Source organism: Podarcis pityusensis (genome assembly GCF_964106645.2).
Source record: "Podarcis pityusensis genome assembly, chromosome: 4".
Classification (NCBI taxonomy): Eukaryota; Metazoa; Chordata; class Lepidosauria; order Squamata; family Lacertidae; genus Podarcis; species Podarcis pityusensis.
In genome coordinates, this window is record NC_138027.1 from 86,504,080 (window position 1) to 86,529,955 (window position 25,876).

General features: G+C 40.8%; 1 protein-coding gene and 2 long non-coding RNA genes across 5 annotated transcripts in view; 1 reads left to right on the plus strand and 2 right to left on the minus strand.

The window, feature by feature from the left end:
• LOC308475980 overlaps nt 1-10,041 on the plus strand; it is a 1,233,414-nt gene extending 1,223,373 nt beyond the window's left edge. Inside the window, exon 3 of the long non-coding RNA XR_013985606.1 lies at nt 6,443-10,041. This is a non-coding gene — a long non-coding RNA (uncharacterized lncRNA). The remainder of the gene's footprint in view (nt 1-6,442) is intronic.
• Nucleotides 10,042-11,379: 1,338 nt separating this feature from the next.
• Nucleotides 11,380-13,247, minus strand: LOC308475943. The gene is made up of 2 exons (XR_013985565.1): nt 12,236-13,247; nt 11,380-11,827 (listed from the first exon to the last, which is right to left on the minus strand). It is a non-coding gene; the product is annotated as an uncharacterized lncRNA (long non-coding RNA).
• A 4,707-nt stretch (nt 13,248-17,954) lies between these two features.
• RBM26 (RNA binding motif protein 26) overlaps nt 17,955-25,876 on the minus strand; it is a 47,264-nt gene continuing 39,342 nt past the window's right edge. For all 3 annotated transcript variants that reach the window (XM_081002983.1, XM_081002984.1, XM_081002982.1), the window contains 4 exons: nt 25,439-25,648; nt 24,464-24,550; nt 21,268-21,381; nt 17,955-18,775 (listed from right to left, as the gene is read on the minus strand). In XM_081002983.1, the coding sequence (XP_080859109.1) occupies nt 18,686-18,775; nt 21,268-21,381; nt 24,464-24,550; nt 25,439-25,648 (501 nt within the window). In that variant the 3' untranslated portion in view covers nt 17,955-18,685. The remainder of the gene's footprint in view (nt 18,776-21,267; nt 21,382-24,463; nt 24,551-25,438; nt 25,649-25,876) is intronic.

A 25,876-nucleotide genomic window follows, 5' to 3' on the forward strand; every position in this document is an offset into this window, starting at 1 on the left:
GCACCGCCTTCTGGGAATTTCCCCTGGACGTCATTTCCACCTTTGAAATCACGGTAAAATCCAGACGTATGGCAGCCCTACTGTAAGGCTACTCAGCAAGACCATGATTATACTGAGGTGGCTATAGATGCAGACGTTCAGGCTTTTAATCCCTATGTTATGCCCGCTTCAGAAATTCTAGGACAAACCTAAATTCCATGCATCTAACTTCAGATAGCGCTAATACAGTATGTCATAAGGGACAATGTGTTATACAAGGAGTAAGATGCAAGCACATATAAAATGCTCCAAGAACAATGAGCCAGCTGTTCTCAAACTGATCCCATTTGCTGACAGTCATTAACAACGGCTGGGCAATCACACGTACAATTTATTGACTGGGAGTGGCCGCCGAGACCATATAACACCAGTCCTGAAAGATCCTGGCTCCCAGTATGTTTCTGAGCACAATTCAAAGTGTTGGTGCTGACCTTTAAAGCCCTGAACGGCCTCGGCCGAGTATACCTGAAGCAGCATCTCCACCCCATCGTTCAGCCCGGACACTGAGGTCCAGCTCCGAGGGCCTTCTGGCGGTTCCCTCCCTGAGAGAAGTGAGGTTACAGAGAACCAGGCAGAGGGTCTTCTTGGTAGTGGCGCCCGCCCTGTGGAAAGCCCTCCCATCAGATGTCAAGGAAATCAACAACTACATGACTTTTAGAAGACATCTGAAGGCAACCCTGTATCAGGAAATGTCTAATGTTTTACAATTTTTTATGTGCTGTAAGCTGCCCAGAGTCGCAGGGGAAACCCAGCCAGATGGGTGGGGTATAAATAATAAAATTATTATTACTATTACAGTGGTACCTCGGGTTACAGATGCTTCAGGTTACAGACTCCACTAACCCAGAAATAGTACCTCAGATTAAGAGCTTTGCTTCAGAATGAGAAGAGAAATCACGTGGCGGTGGCACAGAGGCAGCGGGAGGCCCCATTAGCTAAAGTGGTACCTCAGGTTAAGAACAGTTTCAGGTTAAGAACGGACCTCCAGAATGAATTAAGTTCTTAACCCGAGGTACCACTGCATTTGGATGTCAAGGAGATAAATAACTATACAACTTTTAGGTGTGTGGCAGCCCTAACTTAGAGCCAGACAAGGGGTGGTCTTTTTGATTTCCACCTATCACACACACAAACCCAGCTACTAACACTTTTCTAGGGAGACCTCAACCCCTTAAGAAACCCTTAAGCCTTACGAGGAACAGTTGAGGGAGTTGGGTATGTTTTGCTTGGAGAATAGAAGGCTGAGAGGCGATGTGATAGCCACCTCAGAGTATCTGAAGGGAACATGGAGAAAACTTGTGTTCTACGGCTCCAGAGGGTAGAAACCAAACCAATGGCTTCAAGTTACAAGAATGGGGGCTACAGCATAAAGGAGGTGGGAAAGCCCCATTCTTGTGCTTGTCCCATAATACCCCAACACAGCATCACTCTGAGGCATTGTGGGAGATATATAAGGTGGCTTTCACACCCTCCGTTGTTAAAGCAAGAGGCCCAGCAGCTGTCTGAGAATGCTGTGTGCCCGTTTCAAGATCAGAGCCTATCATTCTTACGGCATTAAGAGGAGTAAAAAAACCTAATTCGCTTTATAACTGGATGAGCAAGCATGAAAAAACAAAAAACAAAACAGTTTTGCACATGCTAGAACTTATAGGAGAATAGAGTTCTGACATGCTCTGCAGAAAATCAAATTGCATGTGTGTGGATACTTTGCTAGCTCTGCAAGAGAACGTGGGGAGAGGGAGGGAATGGAGGGACGGTTATTTGCCCAGGTAGACAAGGGAAAATGAGAAAAATCCCCACACAATTCACAGAGGTACTAATGGAAGCGGGAGAAAGGACTGCTGTTAATCAAATGTCAATAGATGTCTAATAGGAGGATAAGGAGGAGCTGTGTGTTTGAGACCTAGGGGAACGGCACAAAACAGTTTCCCACTAATATTGGTTCAAAAATTAAATGGATCGTTAGACTTCACACATACCTTGTGTCAGCTCTGTACAAACATTCCGTCAAGAAATTTTACAACCGGGCAAGGGGGCGAGGGAGAGAATATCACAGAATCCTCTATAAGTAAACTTAGGATCATGGGTCCTCAGAAGCTCAATTTGTACATTTTAGGAATTAAGAACTGGCCATCTGGGGTGAAAAACAGATGCACATTCAGGTGAGAGATGACCACATATATGAAGGTGGAGCAGAGAATCTGTGGGTCCTCTAGATCAGGCTCCCTCAAACTCGACCCTCCAGATGTTTTTGGCCTACAATTCCCATGATCCCTAGCCAGTGGTCAGGGATGATGGGAGTTGTAGTCCCAAAAAGCTGGAGGGCCAAGTTTGGCCATGCCTGACTTCTACGTAAACCCAGCACTTATTTAGGAGACCACTGGAAGCAGATGGAAACAAGACCAGGATTTTGACTCACTTGTAGTGTAAAAAATATTATGGATAATATGGCTTGATATAAAAATTGGAATCTGGACTAATATGCAGTTGTAGATGTTTAAAATAAGACTCCATGGATAGGATGCGGGTGTGTCTTGAGATTTGGAGAATCCCCTCATACAGTATGATTCTATTGATCTCTGTTTATTTGTACTTTTTATTTGTAAAACCATTAAAATACCTTTTTTTTATAAAAAAAAATCCCTCCACTTATGTGGCAAATCCATTGGTGTGTAGAGTCTACTTATAACCTGTAGTTCTGCTCCCCCCCTTCATTTTTCAGTGTTGATTAAAACACAGACCCTTACACTTAACAGATGTCATTTGCTCTTACGCTTTTCAAAATTTAAAAGCAAACAATGTGTTTTAACAGCAAAACTCCCTGATCCCTTAAGGCACAATGCTAGAGCGTAAGTGTTGCAGCAAACATTATTCAGCTTTCGCCGGATGGCATTTAAAAGCCATTCAGCTATTCATTCCTGGATCCGTGACCTCAGTGTGGAGGGCCCGGACTCGAGCTTTCTTGTTACCACACGTCAGCTTTTGTGGATTGTAGGGATTCACACATGTAATCCCATAAAGAATTTATTCATACCCACAATACCTTGACTCAAACAACTACCTTTCCACGGCAGCAAGCACACACATTCGTGCAGTTCATCTCCTCCTCTTGCGCCGAACCAAGAACACCAGGGACTCAGCTACATTAATAAAGAAAAATGTTTTATATGCGTTATAACACTGTGACGCCAGATGGTGCTATGGAGCCCCGTCTTTCGCCAACGGGATTCCCCCCTTTGAGGTTTACAATGCGTTTTCCTGAAATGCTTTTCCAATGTGTCTAGATCCAGCCCAGGTCAAACATCTGAACTGGCCATAGATAAAAGGTATGGTTGGACGGTGATCTCGTAGCTACCAGCATGAGTTTGACCAAACTGCGGGAGGCAGTGGAAGACAGGAGTGCCTGGCGTGCTCTGGTCCATGGGGTCACACAGAGTCGGACACGACTAAACGACTAAACAACAACAATAACAGAAGGTATACTTCATACCTGTTTTACGCCTTCAAGGTTGATGTGTATGTACATGTAACAGATATGCACTTTGTAATAGAACGCTATTTATTCTGAAAGTTATAGTTAACATATGGAACTTGTTCCCACAAAAGGTGGTGATGGCCACCAATTTTGGATAGCTATACAGTGGATGCTCAGGTTGCGAACGTGATCCATGCGGGATGCATGTTTGCAACCCGCAGTGTTTGCAACCCGCAGCTGCACGTCTGCGCACGCACGGGTTGTGATTCACGCTTCTGCGCATGCGCAAAACGCGATTTAGCACTTCTGCACATGCTAACATTCTCCTTTCCTTCCTCCCCCACAACAAACACTCTGTGAGGTGAGTGGGGCTGAGAGACTTCAGAGAAGTGTGACTAGCCCAAGGTCACCCAGCAGCTGCATGTGGAGGAGCGGAGACGCGAACCCGGTTCCCCAGATTACGAGACTACCGCTCTTAACCACTACACCACACTGGCTCTCATGAGATGATTGGGAGCAAGGAATTCCTTAAAAAAATGATTGGAAGAGGCAGATTGGAAGTGATCCTTTTTGTTTCTATAATATGCATGAGCCAATAATACAACAAAATGGATGAAACCACTTTAAAACCAATAAGGGGAAACAAGTTAAGTGTAGAGGAATTTTAGAGATTCATCAGAAATTTCCAATATGGCTTTGGGTTTTTGTTTTTGTTTTTTAAAAAAAGACAAAATATTTTGGAAAAGAAAATGATCTGCCATACTCATATGGCATTTGCATATCTACTAATATTAATATATAATACTCAAACCGCTATACTGAATGCAAGAAGTGATATCACATACATTTTTTATTATGGTCCAAAGACCCACAAAAACAGTTTCTAAAGCAAAATGCAGCAGGAATACAGAGAAAACATCCCAAGGCAGCCACTATGTTTTATCCAGAGGATGTTGATTTCTAATTCTTATTACCTCCGAGAGAGGTTTTGACACGGCCAGGGTAATAACATTTGTCTTACCTTCGAGAAGATACTTGAGATAGGTTTCAGAATTTCCAGGTAAATTTACCAATAAGGGTTTAATTATGTGATCCCTGGAAGTAACTTTAACAATGACAACAAGTAGCAATATATTCTGCCAACACAATAAAAAAACCCACACAGAATTAGAGAGGGAGGGCACTCAACACGCCAGTACACAACCGCAAATATCAATTTAGGGAAGATGCAACTGCCGTTGTCTTACCAGGTTTTTAATTATGTGTTTGTTTGCCGTGGTGGCCTAATTTCGTCAAGTAGATGAGCCGACATTAAAAGCTGGGGGGAGAGGTAAGTAATCCCCAGGGCGTGAGGTTCACGCAGACAGTTTAAAAGGTACAGGTATGGTAGCATAACGGCACAGCAAATTTGAGAAGGGGGCCTACGTGATGAACAGCGAAAAGCCAGCAAATCAGATTTTTCACAATTAGTTGGACAACAACTGTGACAGGTTCGGCGCTTAGCGTTTTCATTTGTGTGCTCAAATTTGGTTATCCGTCCTCTTTTATGCAAATGTGATGTGACAGGAAAAGCTGAGATCACTCAACCAGGCCGATCGCTCACAACAGGAGCTGGAGCCGCACAGAGGAGAGGCCCAGATTAAATGGACCGAAAGCTGATGGAGAAGTGACAAGGAGGAAAGCTCTGGAAATCTCGTGAACTGATTTTCTTATTTTATTTTATTTTATTTTATTTTCTATTAACTGACATTTTATTGGGGGGAAATTCAAATATAAAGCAGTAAAGTGATACAAAAAGAAGAAAAAAGCACAAAACAAAGAACTGTGTAAAGGGGGGGAACATTATCTGAATACATACCAAAAACACCCAAACCCATACATTCTTTGATAAATTTGATATTGTTATCCTAATACAGTGGACACTGGATATCAATGTAATTCGTTTCAGCGGTCCGTACGTACCCCCAAAAAATCTGCAAGTAGAGGCGCCGCTTCTGCGCACGGCACAATAGAGCGCTTTTGTGCATGCACGAGGTACGCAGAGCACTTCTGCGCATGCAGGCAAGGTGAAACCCGGAAGAATACACTTCCATGTTTGCCGCTTTCGCAACACGAAAGTTACATTACCCAAAGGTAACGTAACCTGAGGGTCCACTGTACTAATAGAAATATTAATAGTCTACGTTTTGTATAAATCCGTTCCAAATATTGTCGTATTTATCCAAGCAGAGTCTACGTCTATAAGCAGTCCGTTTGTAGGTTGCAAGTGTTATCATATTATCAATCCACCGATTAAAGGAGATCAAATCTTCACTCTTCCAGTTCATCAATATCAGCCTCTTGGCTACCATTACAGTTCATATAATCCATTTTTGTTGTCCGGTTGTTAATTTCCATATAGTAGGTATATAGTTCAGAAGAATATTCTCTGCTTTTAGTTGTTTTTTTTAACAGTCATAGTTATACAATCCAGAACTTTCTCCCAAAATTTAGTAAGTATAGAACACTGATTTTAAACTTCTCCGGGAAGGTGCACACCGCAGGACCTCGAATGCCAACGCCGCGATGTGTCAAAGCAGAACAACAAGGAATGAATGCCAGTTGGGCATATACTTCATCAAAGCCAATGCATTTGCCCTCCGTTGTGAAGAAAGGAATAAAATGCATGATGAAGATCGTAATAATTGGGTTATGCATCTTTTTACGGGACTGTGACAGTTTATGTAATGGCACTTGAGGAAGAAAGGGGGTGGAGGGAAGAAAGAAGAGAATGCAGACGAAGAAAAACATACTAGCCTAAGAGTTACTGGACTATAACTTGTTTAAACAATTCACCTTTTGCTTAATCCAGTCCCTCTACGGATATACAAATGGTACAGCAATAGAAAGAACTGGCCAGTAAATCTTACAGCACTCCAGAGGATTCAGTTATTACGATGCTTGATTGAGCTGGAAATACGGCTGCCATGTGTCCTCTTTTTCCAGGACACGTCCTCTTTTTCAGGGGTAAAATTTCTGTCAGGGCAGATTTTTAAAATTTCTCTGGCTATACTTTCTAGATGAGACATAGACATAACTGGTGGTTGAAGACTTGCCTTCCTCTTCTTTTCTCCTGCCCCGTCCCCTCAGCAATATATCACAACTTCTACAGCCTACATATAAGTTGAGATATTTAAGATGAGAGTCATAGCGTCCTCTTTTTTGCTCTTCAAAATATGGCAACCCTAGCCGGAAAGGATTTCTTTAGCCTAAACCTGTCTATCCGAAAGTCAAGTCACACTGAATCCAGCACAGTATTGTGGTCCTGGCCACAGGAGAGAAAGAAAGAGAGAATCGTGTGCACAGCTCCACTAAACGGCAGGTATAATTTTGATAGAAAAATTACAGATCAGAGATTTCATCCATTTATTTTTTTAAAGAAACAGACTCCCACTGGTAATATAAACCAGAACTGCCCCGAGAGCTGGTTCCTTCAATCTCAACCAGTTGAATAAAGGAGCACTAGCATTCTTCTGCACATAAAACAGAGTAGCCTTCCATGCAAAAGAAAGTAATAACCGTCTTTAAATTTTTTCGTGTTTTTTATATACTTCTGTTATGGCCACCAACTTACACACGGCCTAAAGCCTGGAGCCGTCTCTGCATACTGTGAGAGGAACGACAGCTTTAGATATTGGCTAAGCCAATGCAGAAGCTGTTTCCTCATCTCATTCCTCCACCCCAATTGGTCTCTAGCCAGAGCACCCTGTTAAAAGGCATTTTCTTAATAAATAAAAAAACAGAACCCACCAAACCAATAGCTGGGGCACAACCGAGCCTAGACACTACTTATCCCAGTGCTTAGCCAAGAGAGACAAGCAATGAACCTCATTCAGTGTCCTAAGAATGCATACCCCCAACATTTCTCTGATGAAAATAGGGACATCCTATTCAATAATAGGGACGTGGGTGGCACTGTGGGTTAAACCACAGAGCCTAGGGTTTGCCAATCAGAAGGTCGGCAGTTCGAATCCCCGCGACGGGGTGAGCTCCCGTTGCTCGGTCCCTGCTCCTGCCAACCTAGCAGTTCGAAAGCACGTCAAAGTGCAAGTAGATAAATAGGTACCGCTCCGGTGGGAAGGTAAACGGCATTTCCGTGCGCTGCTCTGGTTCGCCAGAAGCGGCTTAGTCATGCTGGCCACATGACCCGGAAGCTGTACGCCGGCTCCCTTGGCCAGTAAAGAGAGATGAGCGCCACAACCCCAGAGTCGGTCACGATTGGACCTAATGGTCATGGGTCCCTTTACCTTTATTCAATAACAATAATAAAATTATAATAATTTTACTGTTTATACCCCACCCCAACAGTCTGTTCAGCAGCCTCAGCTTTTGTAGCTGGAGTCAATCAGGGCCCTACCCTTCCAGGCCAGGCAGAAAAGGTCCTGCATATTCAATAATAATAATACTAATAATTTTACTATTTATACCCAGTGGCAGAGCTCATTCTACAGCACCTGGGGGTGGAGAGCAGGTGGGGGCGGGGCTGGTGCGTGTCCTGGGGGTGTGGCACCCAGTGTGGGCAGGGGGCAGCCGCAATGGCAGCCCACCAGGATCGTGCTGCCGGGGGAGGTGCGCTCCCCCCACACCCCTCTTAGTATACCAGTGTTTATACCCCTACCAACAGTCTGTTCAGCAGCCTCAGCTTTTGTAGCTGGAGTCAGTCAGGGCCCTGCCCTTCCAGGTCAGGTGGAAAAGGCCCTGCAAGGCAGGGAGCAGCTCTTCCAGGGCTCACAGCCGAGATGAGTATTTGAGTAGTTAGCAATGTAACAAATAATGAACGACACTACAGGCTGCCTTATGTACAGTGGTGCCCCGCAAGACGAATGCCTCGCAAGACGAAAAACTCGCTAGACGAAAGGGTTTTGCGTTTTTTGAGTCGTTCCGCAAGACGAATTTCCCTATGGGCTTGCGAGTTTGTTTTCTTGCGAGTTTGTTTCCTTTTTCTTAAAGCCGCTAAGCCGTTAATAGCCGCTAAGCCGCTAATAGCCGCTAAGCCGCTAATAGCCGTGCTTCGCAAGACGAAAAAACCGCAAGACGAAGAGACTCGCGGAACGGATTAATTTCGTCTTGCGAGGCACCACTGTATGTACATGGAAGTTCATCTTTTAAAATCAGAATTCAATTTTTTTTTCTACTGGAGGCCTAACTCACAACAAGAGGAGAATTTATAACATTTGCATTCCATCCTGCAGCCAGAAGCAAAGTATAATATCCTAGCCTCACAGTCTATATGTAAAGTAAGACCAGAGCTATCTAGTGATCTTCATAGCTGAGTTGAGGAATGCTACTCACACTGGGATCTACCTCGCCACAAGTCATTTCCTTTAAACAAAGAGGTCTTAATACCGGCAAATGAAATCAGAGAAAGGGACCTCAGCTAGCATGCAGGAACTATGAGTGTTTCTGCATTGCAAACTTTGGTTAAACTGCACCAAGCAAACCTCCCCACTATAAATTCCTTCCTTCGCACACAGATGGGAAACAGAGCTGGTTACGTTCAAAGGAAAAACCAAGCCACCACAGAAACGAGTATTTCAATGTCACAAGCTATGGCTGCTGCCGCAATGACTGGTTGTAGCTACTTTTTTGCTTCCTCACATCGTCTCACACTTGATTGAACTTGGCAGCCCCAGGATACGTCTCAAGAAACTGTCTTGTATCTTATCTAAATCATGATATGCTTGTATCCATACTGGGATCCCAAAAAGTAGCTGGGATGACACTTTAGCTTGAAAAATATGAATAGCAGCTGGTATAAATTGGTTATGAATTTATGCTCCAGGTAGTCTAACCGCCACTTGCTCAACAGTTTTCTTTCCCTTTCTTCCTTCCACTTACTGTCTCAACCAATCCCAGTGAGATATTCAGGGGATAAGCTTCCCAGTGAGAAGGGTTAACTACATCTTCCAGCGACCAGAAGGTTATCATCATCCTACAGAACTAGTATTTGAAAAGGGAAAGAAGAACACAAATTGTGGAAAGATTAAAAGGATAAAATGAGGAAACAGGGAGAAAGGTGGAGGTATAAGGGACCATCGGGAATAATACCCCTCACCCTGACACAACTTCCTTTGGGGTCTTTACGTAGCCTTGAATTTCGACAATATCTCTCGCTTGTCTAGACAAGCTGGGAAAGGCACTTGTAGCCACAGATGACATCTGGGCATCTAGAGACAAAGATGTCACAAGATGTCACAAGATGTCACAGACCGCCTCTCCCCACATAAACAGACCTGGCCTTTGCAATCATCATCCGCGGCCCATATGCAGCCCCCAAAAGATTGCCCAGAAGAGCTGAAAACGGTTCCCCACCAATGGTATATGTTCATAGGCACCAGTTCCTGGGGGCCAAGACACTTTGCCCCCCCCCCAGGTTTTTTTTATTTGATGGAGGCAGGACCCCTCTATGTTCAGAAGGTGTTTGGCTTCAACCACTGTCGTGTAGGGGCCCCTCAATCATCCCGAGAAGTTGGCGCCTCGATACACATTAATGAATGAATGAATGAATTTATTAATACGGTCACAGACCAGCGTCAACACACAGTATCACAGATCATAAAAAAAAAATCAGCAATACAGAGGACAATATAAATATAACAAGGATTTAAATATAAAAAATTAAAGTTAATTATTAGCGTGCCCCCTATAATTAACATTTGGGGGTTTGGTCATTATGGGATACCACTTGCTTCCTGCGATTAATTGCAGACGCACAGAATTTGGCTACATTTAATGTAGTCTTGGGATTCTTGTCCTCTAACAGTAATTTTAAACTATGGTGTTCCGATTCTTTCCTGGACTTTTGCAAAACAGGTGTAATAAAAGTCAAACATATATCCTCATAAAAACGACAACGTAATAGTACATGTGAAGCCGTTTCAACTTCCAACGAGCCACAAGGGCAGACCCATGCTGTGTATGGTTTACCCTCAAATCTGCCCTGAAGTAAGGCAGAAGGGAGAACGTTGAATCTGGCGAGGGTAAAAGACCGTCTGTATTTGGGTACCTGAAGACCTGACAGATAGTTAGCTGGAGAGAAACCTCTCCCATGGTCCCTTATTGCTGGATGTTTGATCATTTTGCTCATGTGGCATTGTAATTCTACGTCCCAGATACGCTGGCGAATTGTAGTCCTAGCTTTCTCGAAGCCTGTCGCTATCAGGGTCTGCTGTGGGATCCCCAAGCCCTTAAGCTTTTCCAGCAGTGTAGCTTTCCATTTGGATTGGTAGATATCTAATAAGGTTAAAGGTGCCAGCCCAACCGGGAAGAAAATAAGCTTTAGCCAATAATGGATCTTCAATATCCATATCCGAGTACTGATAGGAATTTGCCCAACCTCCAAACGGACCGCTATGTTGGATACGCAAGAGGGGATCCCCAGCAGGCAGCGGAAAAACTTAGTTTGGAATGCCTCTAAGAGAGTAAGGTTTTTAAAGCTGCAGATCTGGGATCCATATAACAATTGTGATAGTATTTTGGCACATTAATGATGTTCAGGAATTGTGAAAAGTCGCTGGAGAGAAAAATAAGACAAGGCAAGGAATGGAAAGGCTACTCAACACGCCTGCATTGAGCTTCTGTTCACCAGATTGTGGGCAAACTACACATTCAAGCTGCTGATCTAAGCATATGCCAGGAAGGGAAAAACATTAGACCAATCTGTCCAAAGCATTACTACCCCTAAGTAGAATACTGGGAACCATGAAAGAAATTTTCTAATATCTTAACACATTAAAAATATCTTCTTGTGCGGTCTTGAAGAAGAAAGTTGTGCATTAGTATTTTTTTTTTTAAAAAAAGACTATTTTAAAACTACCACAACATAATGAGCATTTAGTCGACTTTATTGCTGAGTTTTGGCAAGCGTGCAACTTTCCTGCGTTTACAAGGAACGGAAATGTAAATTGCTCAGGAAAATGCTAGAAAGACACCTGAACCTTTTAAAAATAGTGTCTTTTTCCTCTCCTGGCAAGTTGGAAGTTCATTCCTCCCCGCCTTTCATGTTACAAATTATCGTTTACATAGCCCCGTGATCCATGTGCTGGCGATTATTCTGGCACATCAAGAACACGCGAAACCTTTTCCTGTGGCTTATGCCTTTGGAGCAGCTGGCTGGCTAGGAAGCCATCATTGTGTCCGTCTGGAGATTATCGGAAGAGAAGACAGAACTATAACAGCAGCTGGAAAACTAAGCAAAAAATTGAGCAGCTGTGGAGTCTCTCTGTAGGATTATCTATTTGTTTTCCGTCTTGCTATGTATGCTTCAGCAGCAACCTGTAGAAAGGGCAGGCAATGCAGGGAGGTAAAGACAATAATATACCTTACGACTGGGAATCGCATTCCAGGTCATGAAATCATCGCCAACTATGCATTTGATAAGAAGCCATGCGGTGACTTATAAGGTTAACAAATCACAAACCACATTATCTCAGTGGCTCTAAAAGCAGAGCAGGCTAAACTCTGAACTTTTGATGGAACCAGTTTTCAAGTGGGGACTTTGTAAGAATGTGCAACCTCAACGCAAAATACTGGCCACAAACATTCATTCATTCATTCGATGGGAAAGGCCCAAGAGAGGGGAAACTGACTGAAGAGGAGCCGGCAAGTGCGAGAAAATGAATTTGGTTTCACTTACGGAGACAGACTGCCCCCTAGCCTTCAACAAACAAAAAAACCATGTACATAACAGTATTATCGCCATCAACATGTTTCTACTTCGTTTTCAGAAAATCTGGACGGAAAGAGTAGCTTTTGCTATAAGAAGGAAACTTTCCTCAAACTTGGCAACGACCTGCAAAGCATGTGTGTTCTCAAAATCTGGTCTTTGAGCAGATTGGTGGCCTTCTACATCCTTGCTACAGAAAAAGGGGGGGAATTAACAGCTGAGGAAAGCTTTCAGTCAGAAGAAGCATGATCTGCAGGGATTTCAAAAGCACACATGCAAATCAAGGGTCATTTAGTCCAACGCCTTGCAATGCAGGAATCTAAAGCATTCAGGATTCAGGACACAGGGCCAAGCAACAGCCCTCTCTTGTTCTTGCTTGACAGCACTGAGAGACAAACCACATTTGAATCTATATTCAACACTTAGCTATCATGCCTAGTAGCTGATAAGGCTTTCCCTCCATGAATTTGTCTAAGCCCCTTTTAAAGTCATCTAAGCTCGAGGGCAACACTTATGAACTTCTGGTGGTGAAATCCATAAACAGAATTATGTCCTGTGTAAAGTACTTCCATTTGTCGGCCCGACATTTCCTTACCCAAAAGTTTTGTTGGGTGGTGGGTTTCAAGAATTATAGGAAAGGACCCCTTATTACCAAAAATGAAAGAACGGCTGTTATATTTCAAAAAGTAAAAACCAACACACCTTAAAAGTTGTTGAGTCTTTTTGAGGAAGACCCCAAAATTGTTGAGCTTTTTTATGAAAACCTCCGAAATTGTTGAACTTTTTTTCTTTTCAAAAAACACAAAAAATTCCCCACACTTGTGGTTTTTCGATTGACTTGCCCGAGATACAGGGCGAAGCACTGTCTTTTGGAAAATTCCCCCTGGATGTTGATTTCGCCTTTGAAATCCCGGATGTCCGGCAGCCCTAGATATAGACTTAACTGAGATGTCAAAATTGGCATGTGTAACCATTTGTTAAAGACTGGAAACCTCTCATGGACTTCTTGTGTGAAAAAGAAAATGGTATAATGATTACCTGAATTGGAAAATTGAAGATAATGTTTGTTGATATAGAAAGCGGCTTCGTTGGGTGTTGGAGTTGGATTGGACAAAGTGAATATTGTTTTTATATAGCGGATAGATGTAGAATCAGAAGCTCTTTACTTTCTGAATCTTATTTTTCTAACTTTCTCTTTTAATCTCTTTTCTCTTTTTCTTTCTTTCTCCTCCCCCCCCCTTTTTGTGTTTTTTATTGCATCTAGATAAAAGTCTTGGTTTGGTTTAAAAAGGGGGGAAGATATTAAGCTTTGTATTTGCCTTTATAAACCTTAAGACTATTTAGATCTAGATAGATAGATCTAGATAGATAGATAGATAGATATTGAAAGGGAGGTGGAAACTCTAACCACTCTCTCAACACCATGCATAAAGGCATGGCATTATAATTAGCAAAAATACATTTAGATTTTGCAGGCAAAAAAATCTCCTTGAGTGTCATAAACGGGTTTGTTTCAGGGTGGCTCAGTGGTTTCCTACAACCAAGGCTCAGAATTAACAAGAATACAGACTGACAATAGTTTGAAAAATGCAAGGAGAAAATAATTATTTGAGACAACAACCTGTGTACCACTGATCAAATGATATGCTGCATTTTCTAACAAAGCAAGTGTTGAAATAATTTAACATGCAATCCTCGTCAAGTCTCTTTAACAATGTGGAATGCAAATGAACATTAAAATTCTGAAATGTCCCCCTTCACATGATATTAATCAACAAATCTGATAACAAGCTATACTGAGCCACTCATTTTTGTGGGGGAATTGGTTTACATAAAGGGCCCTTTTTGATCAAGTAAATTTTGTCACTTAACAGATCAAAGCCAAAATGAGACCAGATGAGCCATGTTCATTTCAATATTTTCAAATCTGACATTCTGTTATGGTGCTGAAAGGAAAATACAGTCCAGTTAGAGGCCTGACAAAAAATTAAGCATTTAATACAGAGTAACAATGATATGGAAGATTAGCAATTACTTTTTATATAACACGAAAACACTCAGAATGTGGGAAACATCTAGGGACTCCAATGTCATAATGCATTTGGCAATGAATATTAAAAAATACTTTTAATACCTTAATAGATATAAACCCAAAAGCAGATTCCAATAGATGTTTTTTTAATCAGTGGTACTTTATAAAATACAAATGGGGGGGAAACACCTTCAATAATGATGGCTGTTGAAGTGTTTTGTTTATCTAGTAGTTCATCCATTTTGGAAATGTGAAAAGGAAAAAAATTGGGAAGGCTTTGATTTTATGTTGACAGATTACAGAAGGTGCAAAAGTTGTTTTATTAATTTAAAGTGGACCAGTTAAGGTGATAGAAAGAAACGAGCAACTTACAAAAACATCAGCAAAACCCTCAGTTGCTTATTTTTTGAGGCAGATCCTTGCTGCATTGCTATCCAGCTGCTTCTGTCGAATCCAGGATATGATTTTGACATGTTGCATTCAAGCTTGGGAAAGTTCTGTAAAACAAGGAAGTTCGTTTGGGGATAAGCTGTGTTTCTTTAATACTAGTATGATAAATTCTGCAGTAATATTTGGCTGTATACACCTTTCTTCTTAAGTAAACTGCTTTTAACCCTAATTCCACCCCCCCTATTTTGTTGTTTTCATGACTTAACTAACAGTATCTGGTCATTAGGTACTTTTTGCAGCTCTTCTAGAATAGGAAAAAAAAGTAACAATGGCAGGAGCTAGAGCAAAAGCTGGGTAAAGTATCAACCTCTTAGAAGCAACCTCTGGAAGGCACAATAAAAAAATCTGAGCTTAAAACTCCAGGCCTCCTGTTTTGTAGAGATACACATGTACGGATTGTATATTCGAATTAATCTTTAAAATACTGTATATTTTAACAATGCCAGTTTTCACAGATAATGCGTTTGAAAAGCCAAGAGCTTTGATTTAGTTATTTGGATCTAGCAATACAAAGATCTTGTTCATCGCAGATGGCTGGGATTCCAGCTGCGAAAAGGGGACTCGTCCTTATCTCAGCCCCTGGCTTGTAGCGCATCCATTTAATGATAGGCAAGTTTGCAATAAACTTGTGGCTCGTGATACATTTTCCAGTGTGCTGAACATGTTACTTTCCCTGCGAATGGAGCATACACAATACAATACCAGCAGCTGTTTCGATTTCATCTTCCTTTCTGAGAAATCCCAAGGAACTTTTGAGTTCAGCAATCATACATACCAGTAACTCCAGTTTTCATTAAAAAAGAAAAAGATTTTATTGGTACCATGTTTCAAAAACATAACACGACACATAATTTATTAGGGTACATTGGACCTTGGATTATTAACTTAAAATTCCTCCTTGGGCTATCACAAAATCTTGGGAGGAGGAAACAGAAATTTGGAAGTTAAATACAGGGGTAAGGGGCTTATAGCAAAAGAGAAAATAAATCAGAAGACAAATAATTACCTAGGTGAAATACTGGGTTCTTAGTAAGCGGCAGGAGCTCAATGTACCCCAATAGACACATAGGGTCCCCTGGCCCCCAAATCAACAAGAAAGAAATCAGTAGGGCAAGTTCGCACTAAGGAGAATGTTAACTCCTGTGTCATGATAAAATTTGGAGCATAATTAAGCCCCAGGACCTGCTTCACCAAACTTTTTAAGTTGGTGGGCAAATTTGTAGAGTAGAGACACTGTCATGGGCACCACCTCTTCTATCAGCTACAAGAGAGTATGTTTTTCAAGCCTAATTTCAGCAGGGTTGGTTCTGTAGTACCTGTGTCCCTGCTACAAGGGCTGGGCAATATCTGTTTTTCAACATCAGGATGTATCAGCAGTTAGCTATCGCGATATGCTGATATAGCACAATATCTGGAATGTATCTCCCACCTTAGGGGAGGAAGAAGCAGTCAAGATACATCGTCCATCCCTACTGAGCAAGCCCCCCTATCGCTCCAGCTCACAAGAGCTGGAGGGGCAGAGACTTCCTTAAATTGCTCCACTGGGGGCAGGAAGCTGAGTGAACCCCGGTAATGTTCCGGCTCGCACAAGCTGGGGAGGGGGGCTTCCTCAAAGCCACAGGCAGGTAAGGCAGGCAAACGGAGCCCCAAAAATTGCTTGCCCGGAGCCTTCTCCGATTCCCATCTGCCTGCCTTCCTGCGCCTTTGCCACATGCCTGCGCCTTTGCCGTCTGGATTGCCAGCTCAAAATGGCTGAAACCGGCATAGTGATCTGAACGCTGTACCAGTTTCTGACCATTTACCGATACATTGCCCAGCTCTACCTGTGACATTGGAGACCCCTGCACCAGGGTAAAATTCACTCTCGAGTTTCAATGAACCCCTACACTGCTTTGTAACAGGTTCATGGGGGGGGGGGGGTTGGAATACACATGAATGTACAGAAAAAGGTTTACAAAAAAATTAACAAATCTCCTCCGGTATTCTCTAAGTTGCATAAGCACACTCTTAAAAATATGATAAGGCAAAACACAAAGTTATTTTCCCTAGCCTATTTGAGAAGCTGTTGGGAGACAGAACAGACCCCAGCAAGCTCAAGAAATCGGTAGTTTCATCTTCTCGTTCATTTCAATATGGGTAATCAGACCCCACAAAGCCAGTCAGGGGAGGATGAAGTGCTTCAGGTTGCTAAAAAATATTTGACAATATTTTGAAACAGCTGCTTGGGTCCATAGCAACTCCATTAGCTTGCAAGAGTTAACTTCTCTTAGGTTCCCAGCTTACATGGCTTACCAATAAGGCATGTAGACAGTACAGTTGTGATACAAAGAACAAATCAAAATTAAAGACAGAGGAGGAAAGACCAACAGTTGCGGCTTTCTTTGTTGTTTTTCAAACCATCTGCCTGAAATGAAAAAAGGAAATCATCAGAACAACTGTTCAACGGGTGATAAAATATAAAGGATGGAAAGCGAAACTTTAGAAGGAAATATAACAGCAATCAATTCAATATTTAACTGGCTTAATGGATTTAAAATTGAGTAATTTAAAGCTGATGGTAGTCAGAACAATCTAGGAAGAGGCCTCGTGGAGTGATGAAGGAGAATAGGCCTGCTGTAAATAGAAGGGGAGGGTTTAAAAAAATAATACTTAACACTGGAGAATAATGGATGCCCAAAGCTGTAAAGGCAAAATAGACACATTATAATCTGGTGCAAAATTGTATCTATAGGGTAGATGGCAGGGGCAAGGAGGCATGACTGGTCTGGCTACTTCTGGGTTCCTCCCTCCCAGGAAAGAACCTATCAGAGACCAGTCTGCCCTATCATTTGTAAAGTGATTGGATCAGATTTCTGAATGTTCTTGTTTTTCTCTCCCGTTGTCCCTTATGCCTTGTCTATTAGAGCATAACCCATTTTGATAACCTCGATTTTTATTCTGTGTGCAATATTGAGAGCTTAACGAAGAATAAATAAAATTAATACCTACCGGTCAAGTCACTTTGCTGCATTTCTTTAAACGTGAGCTTCTGCCACACAAGAAAAACAAGCCCTCTTGCTTTCTCAAATGTGAGTGCGGCCATACCGTTCTTGAAGCAAGAACTCCCTTTGAAAGCATGGTTCTGAAGTTAGGTAGCCAGCTGGTAATTTAAATTGTGCATAAAAGGATTTTCAGCATTTGGCTTCAAGGCCAAATTGTTTTATCATTTATAAGGTTGAAATAGTGATAGTGATTCAGCTCTTTTCGTGAATATGGGGGGGTGGGGGTCGCCACATGGAATGGTCTCTCTTTTTTTTCAATTTTTTTTCTTTGTTATCATGGGCCGTAGTATAACGTCATTATTGCTTTTTTTTTCTTTTTTCCCCAAGACCATTCCATCTCTTTATTTTTTTAAACATCTTAAAGTGATAAGGAGATATATGCAAAGCAGTCATACACTGTATCATTAAAACTCATACGTAAAATACGTACACAAATCCAACAAAAGGCTAGTACATAGTAAAGCCTAAGTATACTACTATGCAATATTATGAATACGTAACTTTAGAGACTTCAGTTTAGTAATGTTATCTATTATTATTTCTGAAAACATTCACAAAGATCTTAAATGCAAATTTCCATTCCATACTTGGAATAAAACAAAACAAAACAAAAATCTATGTTATAACAACTCTTGGTCATCTTGTTGTGTGACCAATTCTTTAAATTACAAAGAACCCAAAGAATTCCATAATGTTTCTGTAGGAGTAATAAAAACATTGCATATGTTCCTAATATGGTGTCTTTAGCAATCATTTACCGAAATGTAAATGCAACTCGAATATCAATCACTCAAAAGACGGGACCAATCAGCTGCTTGAGTCTTATCTGAAATCCAAATTCACCACTTTCACCCAAACTCCTCGAAGTACAAATATGCAAAAGTACATTAGAAAATGCTAATGCAACACAGGAACAGTTCTAGCATTCTCAGCAATCCGCTGAATCATCTTCTCCAAGAACGAGATTCATTGTCGTCGTCTTCTTCATCATCATCTTGAAGCAATGAGTCATCTACCAGGGATTCTTCCTGAAACTGAAAAAGAAATGTTTCGTAAGACCATGCCGGAAGCACTGAAGATATGAAATTCCCTAACGAAAAGGGGTGGTGTGTGGCATTCAGGCACCTTTTAGGACTATGCAAATTACTTCTGCAGTTTGAAAGAATGGGAAAAACACAATCAGAATGTTAGCATCTTCCATGCCAAGTCTTGTTGTTTATGAAGATTAACAAATGGTAGGAAATTCTACAGATCATGAGATATACATCTCATGCTGGGATTCATTTATTTATGTTAAGCCGTTATGCTGCTGCAAACTGTATAATGCTTTGAAAAGCTATCTAATAAATTCTAAACATCACTGATTTATTCTGTAAGTGACATGAGGTATGGATAACGGTTGTAGGTCTTGTCTGGACAAGCCAACTTCCAAAATGTGATTTATGTTCCTGGCTAGTTTTGGCAAACCACCGTTTAACCACACGTCAGTGTGCATGTAACAGCAAACCATGGCTAGCTACAAATGGAAAAGAAAATTTCCAATCTCTTCGTTGTAACTGCACCAGAGGACTAGAGGGGAGAGCATGAGTCATTTGCTCATTTATTTTACATCCAAACCAGTCGCTCTTGTTATTTTGGACCAGCCCACACAGGGCTCACCAGGGTTGAAGTCCTGTGCTCTGAACACTCGACAAGACAGCAGATGCATATTCAGTTTTGGTTTGCATGCCACATTAAAACATCGTTAAAATAAACTTTTTAATGTAAACATGCATTGTCCTGGTACATGTGCTGAAATCATAAGCTAAAACACTCCCCCAGACCCCTTCCTGCTGCTGCTGTACTGCTGGGAAACAAACCATGGTTTGGCTAGTCATTATAGCCAACCCTGGACTTGTGGTTTCTTTCCCTCCAAACAATCTACAAGATGTAAGCCCTAAACAAACCTTGATATCTAGTAATGCACATATATTATACTTTCATCCTGAGAATTTTGGATAGGGCTGAACCCAAGTAAGGGTCTATCCACTACTGAGCCAAAATTCTCCTCTAATTATTTATTGAATATAGATAATTACTTATTATTTATTTATTTATTTAAATAAATATAATATTTTTGCAATGAACACATACTACTAGTTCAGAACGAGAGATAATCCATTCCAGTGAGAAGTTATGAAACTAATTTTTCATAAATGGAGTATGCATTTTCTAGGAGGTGCTTACGCAAAGGTCAGAGCCAAAACCCATAAATAACAGAAAATATCCTGACATTGGAACAGCAACTCTGACAAAATTTATAGTGAAAGCAATGCAGGTTCTCACTCATAATTTACTCTACAGCTGATACATCCAGCACCTGGTGATTACAAATATTCTATTTCAATACTCCTTGGTGTCTGTGCTAGAAGCACTCGTGAAATTCTATCTTAGGAAAAGCTGACATTTAAGAAATACAAAATGCTTGAGGGAACTTTGATTGGAAATCCATTATGTATGGGAATTTATTGAAGAAAAGAGGGGTTCTGTAATAGTGGAAGAGAACTTAAATTAATATAACCTGGTTAAGTAAATCAGAAAAAGGCCAATGCATACAGGACAGAAAACATGACTTAAGTAACAGAATGTATATTAAGACTATGAGCTAATAAAAGGGGAAAAAAGGGAAAATATAGGTGTGTGCTGTGCCAAAACTATTACAAATGCAAAGTACACAAATTCAGAGAAAATTAAGGACTCCCAATTGCATCACAAGAAGATAGCAAGAGAGTTTGCAGTATTTTTACATTCAGCATATACACCAGGTAAGATCTGAATATCAACCACTTGCAATAGTTCTGCATGAAAATTATTATCTGAGCATGCTATTTTGAATGCACTAGTTTGAAGCTGTAGATAGAACCAGAAGTCTCAGTTTTAAATTTCTGCTTAGCCACAAAGCAATCTGGATAGCTATTGGCAACTCACTCTCTCTCACAAAGCTGGTGTAAGGATAAATACGATAACATGACCCCTAAACTACTTGAAAGGGGGAACAGTAAACAAAATGTAATAAATATATAAAAGTTGCTCCAATGCGCAATACATGGAAATTGTAGGGCTATTAAGACGAAAGTGTGTATATGAACTACCCACTCAACTTTTGAATCATAATCTATGGATGGTATCTGATCAAGTCTTATTCCTAGTAGACTCACTGAAATAATGGACACTTATTAATATATTATTTTACATTTTACTAATATGAAATAAATTGCCTTTCTTCAGTGGGTCAACTGAGTATGATCTGGTTGCATACTATCCCTAAGAGCTTTATATTGACATCCTCTTTTCAATAATTGTTTTCAAGTTTTCTGCTAATATTTCTGTTACCAAAAAGACACACGTTCCCCCAGAGAAAACAAGTGGTATTAGTGTTACAAAATCACCAGAGCTGTTATGAATCCGCAAAAGCTATCTTTATTAAACAGCAACAAGTTTTCTATTCCTTCGTCCGTTTGTCAAGGAGGAGGAGACGCAAACTTACTTCTTCTTCATCTGGTTCAGTCTCCTCCGTTTCCATCGTTGAGATATTTGCGACTGGCTTGTTCCAGGCCAACTTCAGGTCTTGCCCTTTGAAGCGAGATCCATGGATAGCAGCCTAAAGAGAACAGCAATATTCTCTTTATAACGAAACATGTCCTCTGGGGGGAAATGGTTGAATGGCAACAAATACCAGAATAAACTGCATGCACCTCTGTGTAACTAGGCTGCAACTGAAGTAATTGTCCCAACTCTCAGGACTTTTGTTTTTAGGACAGTATTCACTATGCCACATGACAAATCACTTTGGAAAATGTGTGTATTAACAAAAGCAGGTTATGATATAGCATTGGGAGGTGGGTTTTTTTGGGGGGGGGTGTTGTTTAGAGAACAAATCAACACCCCAGTGGGCATCCCCAAGTCCTTTGGCAAATTTTAAGCCTAGGTTTCAATGCAGGTGTGCAGTATACAAGGTATACTGTAGTCTTAGTATTCTATTGCAGATTACTATTTCAAAGGTAAACGTGCATGCAAGCCTTTCCAGATTTCTTTTGGTGTCTACACATACACAAGGCAATGAAGAAAAATGATTTTTTTTAAAGTCCTGAATTATTTCAACATGCAGGTAGCATGCTGTTCAGAGAAACCAACTGTTACTGAACAATCTCCTCATTGGTGTTTTACTTTTGAAATATTGATACTTTTTAATCTTCATACATTATTACTACTGCCCAAAGCGGGGCATCCTGAAAATAAAACTGAGTTGGTTTTTTTAAAAAATAAACTTAAAGAATATAACTTATTCTGCCGAAAAGCATTCCATTTTCTTTAAAGGCTTGGTAATTGAAATGTAAAAAATAAAAAAATTAACCTATGGGATATTCATGCCTTCTTAAGTACCAGCTGCATTAAGTGGCTGCTTTGGAAATAGTATGTTCAAATTAAAGTAACATGAACTAGCATAAATCAGTGTTAGCAACATTCCGAAATAACTGCCACAGTCACAAAAGATTTATAGTACAATCTGAAAGTACAGCATAATGTGAAATGTGGAAACAATTACATGTTTCATGACATCTGAACATGAATTGTGTGATATTAAGGTCCCCAGGTATAAATTTTAAATCTGTACATATAAATTTATGATCAATTTTAAAAGATTCCATGCCTATTAAAATGCACCACAGGAGTGGGTTTTTTGTCCATGGTCTCATCACAATGTCACAAACTGGAATTTTTAAAGAATACTTATATATGACATTTGGGTTCAGAAACAACTTGTAATCTTTGAAAGAAATTACTGCAACATAAAAATGCAACATTTTACGACTAGGGAATCCTCACCCTTCCAAGCTCAAATGCACACAGCCATAAAACTTAAACCTCTTTCATTCAAGACAGTAAAATATTAGCTACCATTCCTTCAAAGAAAGCTATAACTACTTTGAAGATTAACTTCTACTACCAATTATTATTTATAATATATTTGATTTGGCTAACAAGTAGAAACTTAACTTGCAGATATTTGATTTATACACTATGAACTTTTTTTTGTTAGTTTTACAGCTAATCAAGTTCCTCTTCTTGTATTCGAGAAAATATTCATATCCATAACACAATCAGATTGAAAGTTTTAGAGAAAACACAAATCTGTTGTTCCATTCGCAATGTCACAAAGGACCCCTCTTCAGGCACTCAGGGTTTTGGAGAGCATCTTCGGGGCCTTAATCTTTCCAAAGTACAGTGGTGCCTCGCAAGACGAAATTAATTCGTTCCGCGAGTTTTGTCGTCTTGCGATTTTTTTCGTCTTGCAAAGCACGGTGTCGGGAAAGTTTTGGAAAAGCTTCAAAAATTACCAAAGTCTTTAAAAATCTCAAAAAAGGCTACCACACCACGTTCTATGAGTTGCTCCTCGAAGTCAAGTCGCAACTGTATTAACGGTGTTAAGAAAAAGGAAACAAACTTGCAAGACGTTTCCGTCTTGCGAAGCAAGCCCATAGGGAAAATCGTCTTGTGAAGCAGCTCAAAAAACCCTTTCGTCTAGCGAGTTTTTTGTCTTGCGAGGCATTCGTCTTGGGAGGTACCACTATAATTTTGCACAAAACTTTGCTTCGCCATTTAGTGATGAAATACTGCTAGAAGCTGCAAGATGTTAAAGAGAATCCTAGTTGACGATCCCTGTGCTCACAAGCATGGAAAACAAACGTGTTACAAGGAATTTAGGCAGTAGCTCTTTCTAGCTTTGATAAAGTACATTTTCTCTTGATTCTTCAACTAAAAGCTGAGAAAGAGAACTACAGCCAAAGAAAACGCCAATATGACAAAAGCTGATAAATAGAAGAGAGGTCAGCGTTTCAAACTGCATTTTACACACACACAACCATGAAGGGAAGAATTCAATGTTGCGCTGTGGCAATCATTCCCTAGACCAGGGGTCAGCAAATTTTTTCATCAGGGAGCCAGTCCACTGTCCCTCAGACCTTGTGAGGAGCCGGACGATATTGGGGGGGGGGGATGAGCGAATTCCTATGCCCCACAAATAACCCAGAGATGCATTTTAAATAAAAGGACACATTCTACTCTTGTAAAAACACGCTGATTCCTGGACTTCCCGCGGGCCGGATTGAGAAGGTGACTGGGCCGGATCCAGCCCCCGGGCCTTAGTTTGCCTATCCAAGCCCTAGACACAAGCATTTCCATATGATGCTTGGAACGAACCCCCCTCTCCACATTCTGCATGCTGTTGTGGAGGTTCTCTCAACGCTCCCAGAGCCAATCGGTTGTCTGTGTGGTAGCCCGGGGTGGGGTGGAGAGGGAAGATCCCTGCAACACCAGCAGAAATCCTTCCATTAATGGGACTCCTTAGCTGAAACCAATCCAAAGTGCTTAAGGTTACATTGCCAGATACACTTCATTATAGGAAATGCACCCCCCCCCCCGCAGTCCTTCGTCCTCCAACATCTTCGATTGAGACGGGAAAATGAGAGCAAAGCCTCTGTACACACTCACTTCATTTCGGTGGTTTGGTCTTCATTATTTAATTAAATAACTGAAGCCAGACAAAGTGTATGTTAATACACGACACATGTATTACATGTAATAGGAAGGGGTGGAACACAGAAGCTCTGTACAATAGTTAGATGCAGTTAAACTCAACCTTACCGCCTAACATGAAAACAAAAAAAGGAGGATATACTTACTGCCTCGGCTTCTGCTCTCGTCTTGAAAGTAATCACTGCATGGAGAGACGAGTCATCTATCTGGCAGTCTTCAATTTCACCATATTGCTTTTTAAGAGGAGGAAAATTGTCACCTTACTGAAATAATCTCTCCTTGATGCATAACATGCAAGGGCTGTTAACAGTTCTGGATTGATAACGCAACCTAATGGTCCCAAATCTTCTAAGATAGTTGTAAAATAAACCATCCCCCAAAATTTTTAAAAATGGAAGAAAAGGAAACTGAAAAATGAAACTTAAGCAAATTTAAGTATCAAGGAAAACGGATATTTGATTTATAAATAGGTCACTAATGATAAGTTTTATTATTCCAAAGAGTAGCCCAAGAATTTATGATGTTGGATGTACTTGAGATTTGACCTGAAACTTTGCTTGCTTTTGACTTTGCATCAAGAGAGCTGTTTTCAGTTCTTAGTTCTGCTAAGGGTAGCTTCACATGAGTTTGTGAAATAAACTCCATGTAGAAAAAAACATAGGCATCGAGTGTTTTACACAGGTCAGGGAATGGCTGTTGCCTTTCTAGTTAATTTATTCACAGAAGAAACAAACAATTGCAACATACTTCAAATTATGCAACAGCACACTCTTGAGATAATTTCTGTGCAGAAAAGCCAACATGTGTGACAGGTGCCCATTTGTCTTCTCTCTGAATGACTATTTACCAGCACGGACGGACAACTTAGGAAAGGCATCAAAACAAACCTGCAGTCTTGACTATAAGAACCAGTCATCCCTGTCCATTGCACTTAATTTCACATACTTGACAGAACATTATTATGGTGCCCGCCTAGCCTAAGGCCTTCCTCCGGAAGTTAGAGATGCATATTTGATTTACAACACTTTGCTGATTTTCACTGATCACATTGCAACAGAATGTTAGGTTTCCAAGACATATTATCACACTGAGATCAGGAAGGCAGTGGGGCGGGTACATACCGCAAAATGTGGGAGGAGATCTTCTCGGTCGTTCTCTGTAAAAGCAGAGATTTCAAGTGCCCTTGGACGATGATCCACCACGGCATGGATAGGTACTCCTCTCCCCCGACCCCGGCCTCGTCCTCCCCTGCCTCTGCCGCGAGACGCACCACGACCTCGTGTATGAATTCCTCTCCCACGACCAGAGGACAAAATTCCTCGTTTCGCAGCCTAACATGAAATAACAACAACATCTAATACAAGCCAAACTAATACATATGTGTTATAATAATAATAATAAATTTTATTTATATCCCACCCTCCCCAGCCGAAGCCGGGCTCAGGGCAGCTAACAACAATAAAATAATACAACATTCGAAAATAATTTCATTATAAAATTAATTCAAATCAAATTGATGGCAACCATTGGACTAGAGTTCTGTGAAGATTGCCAAAGGA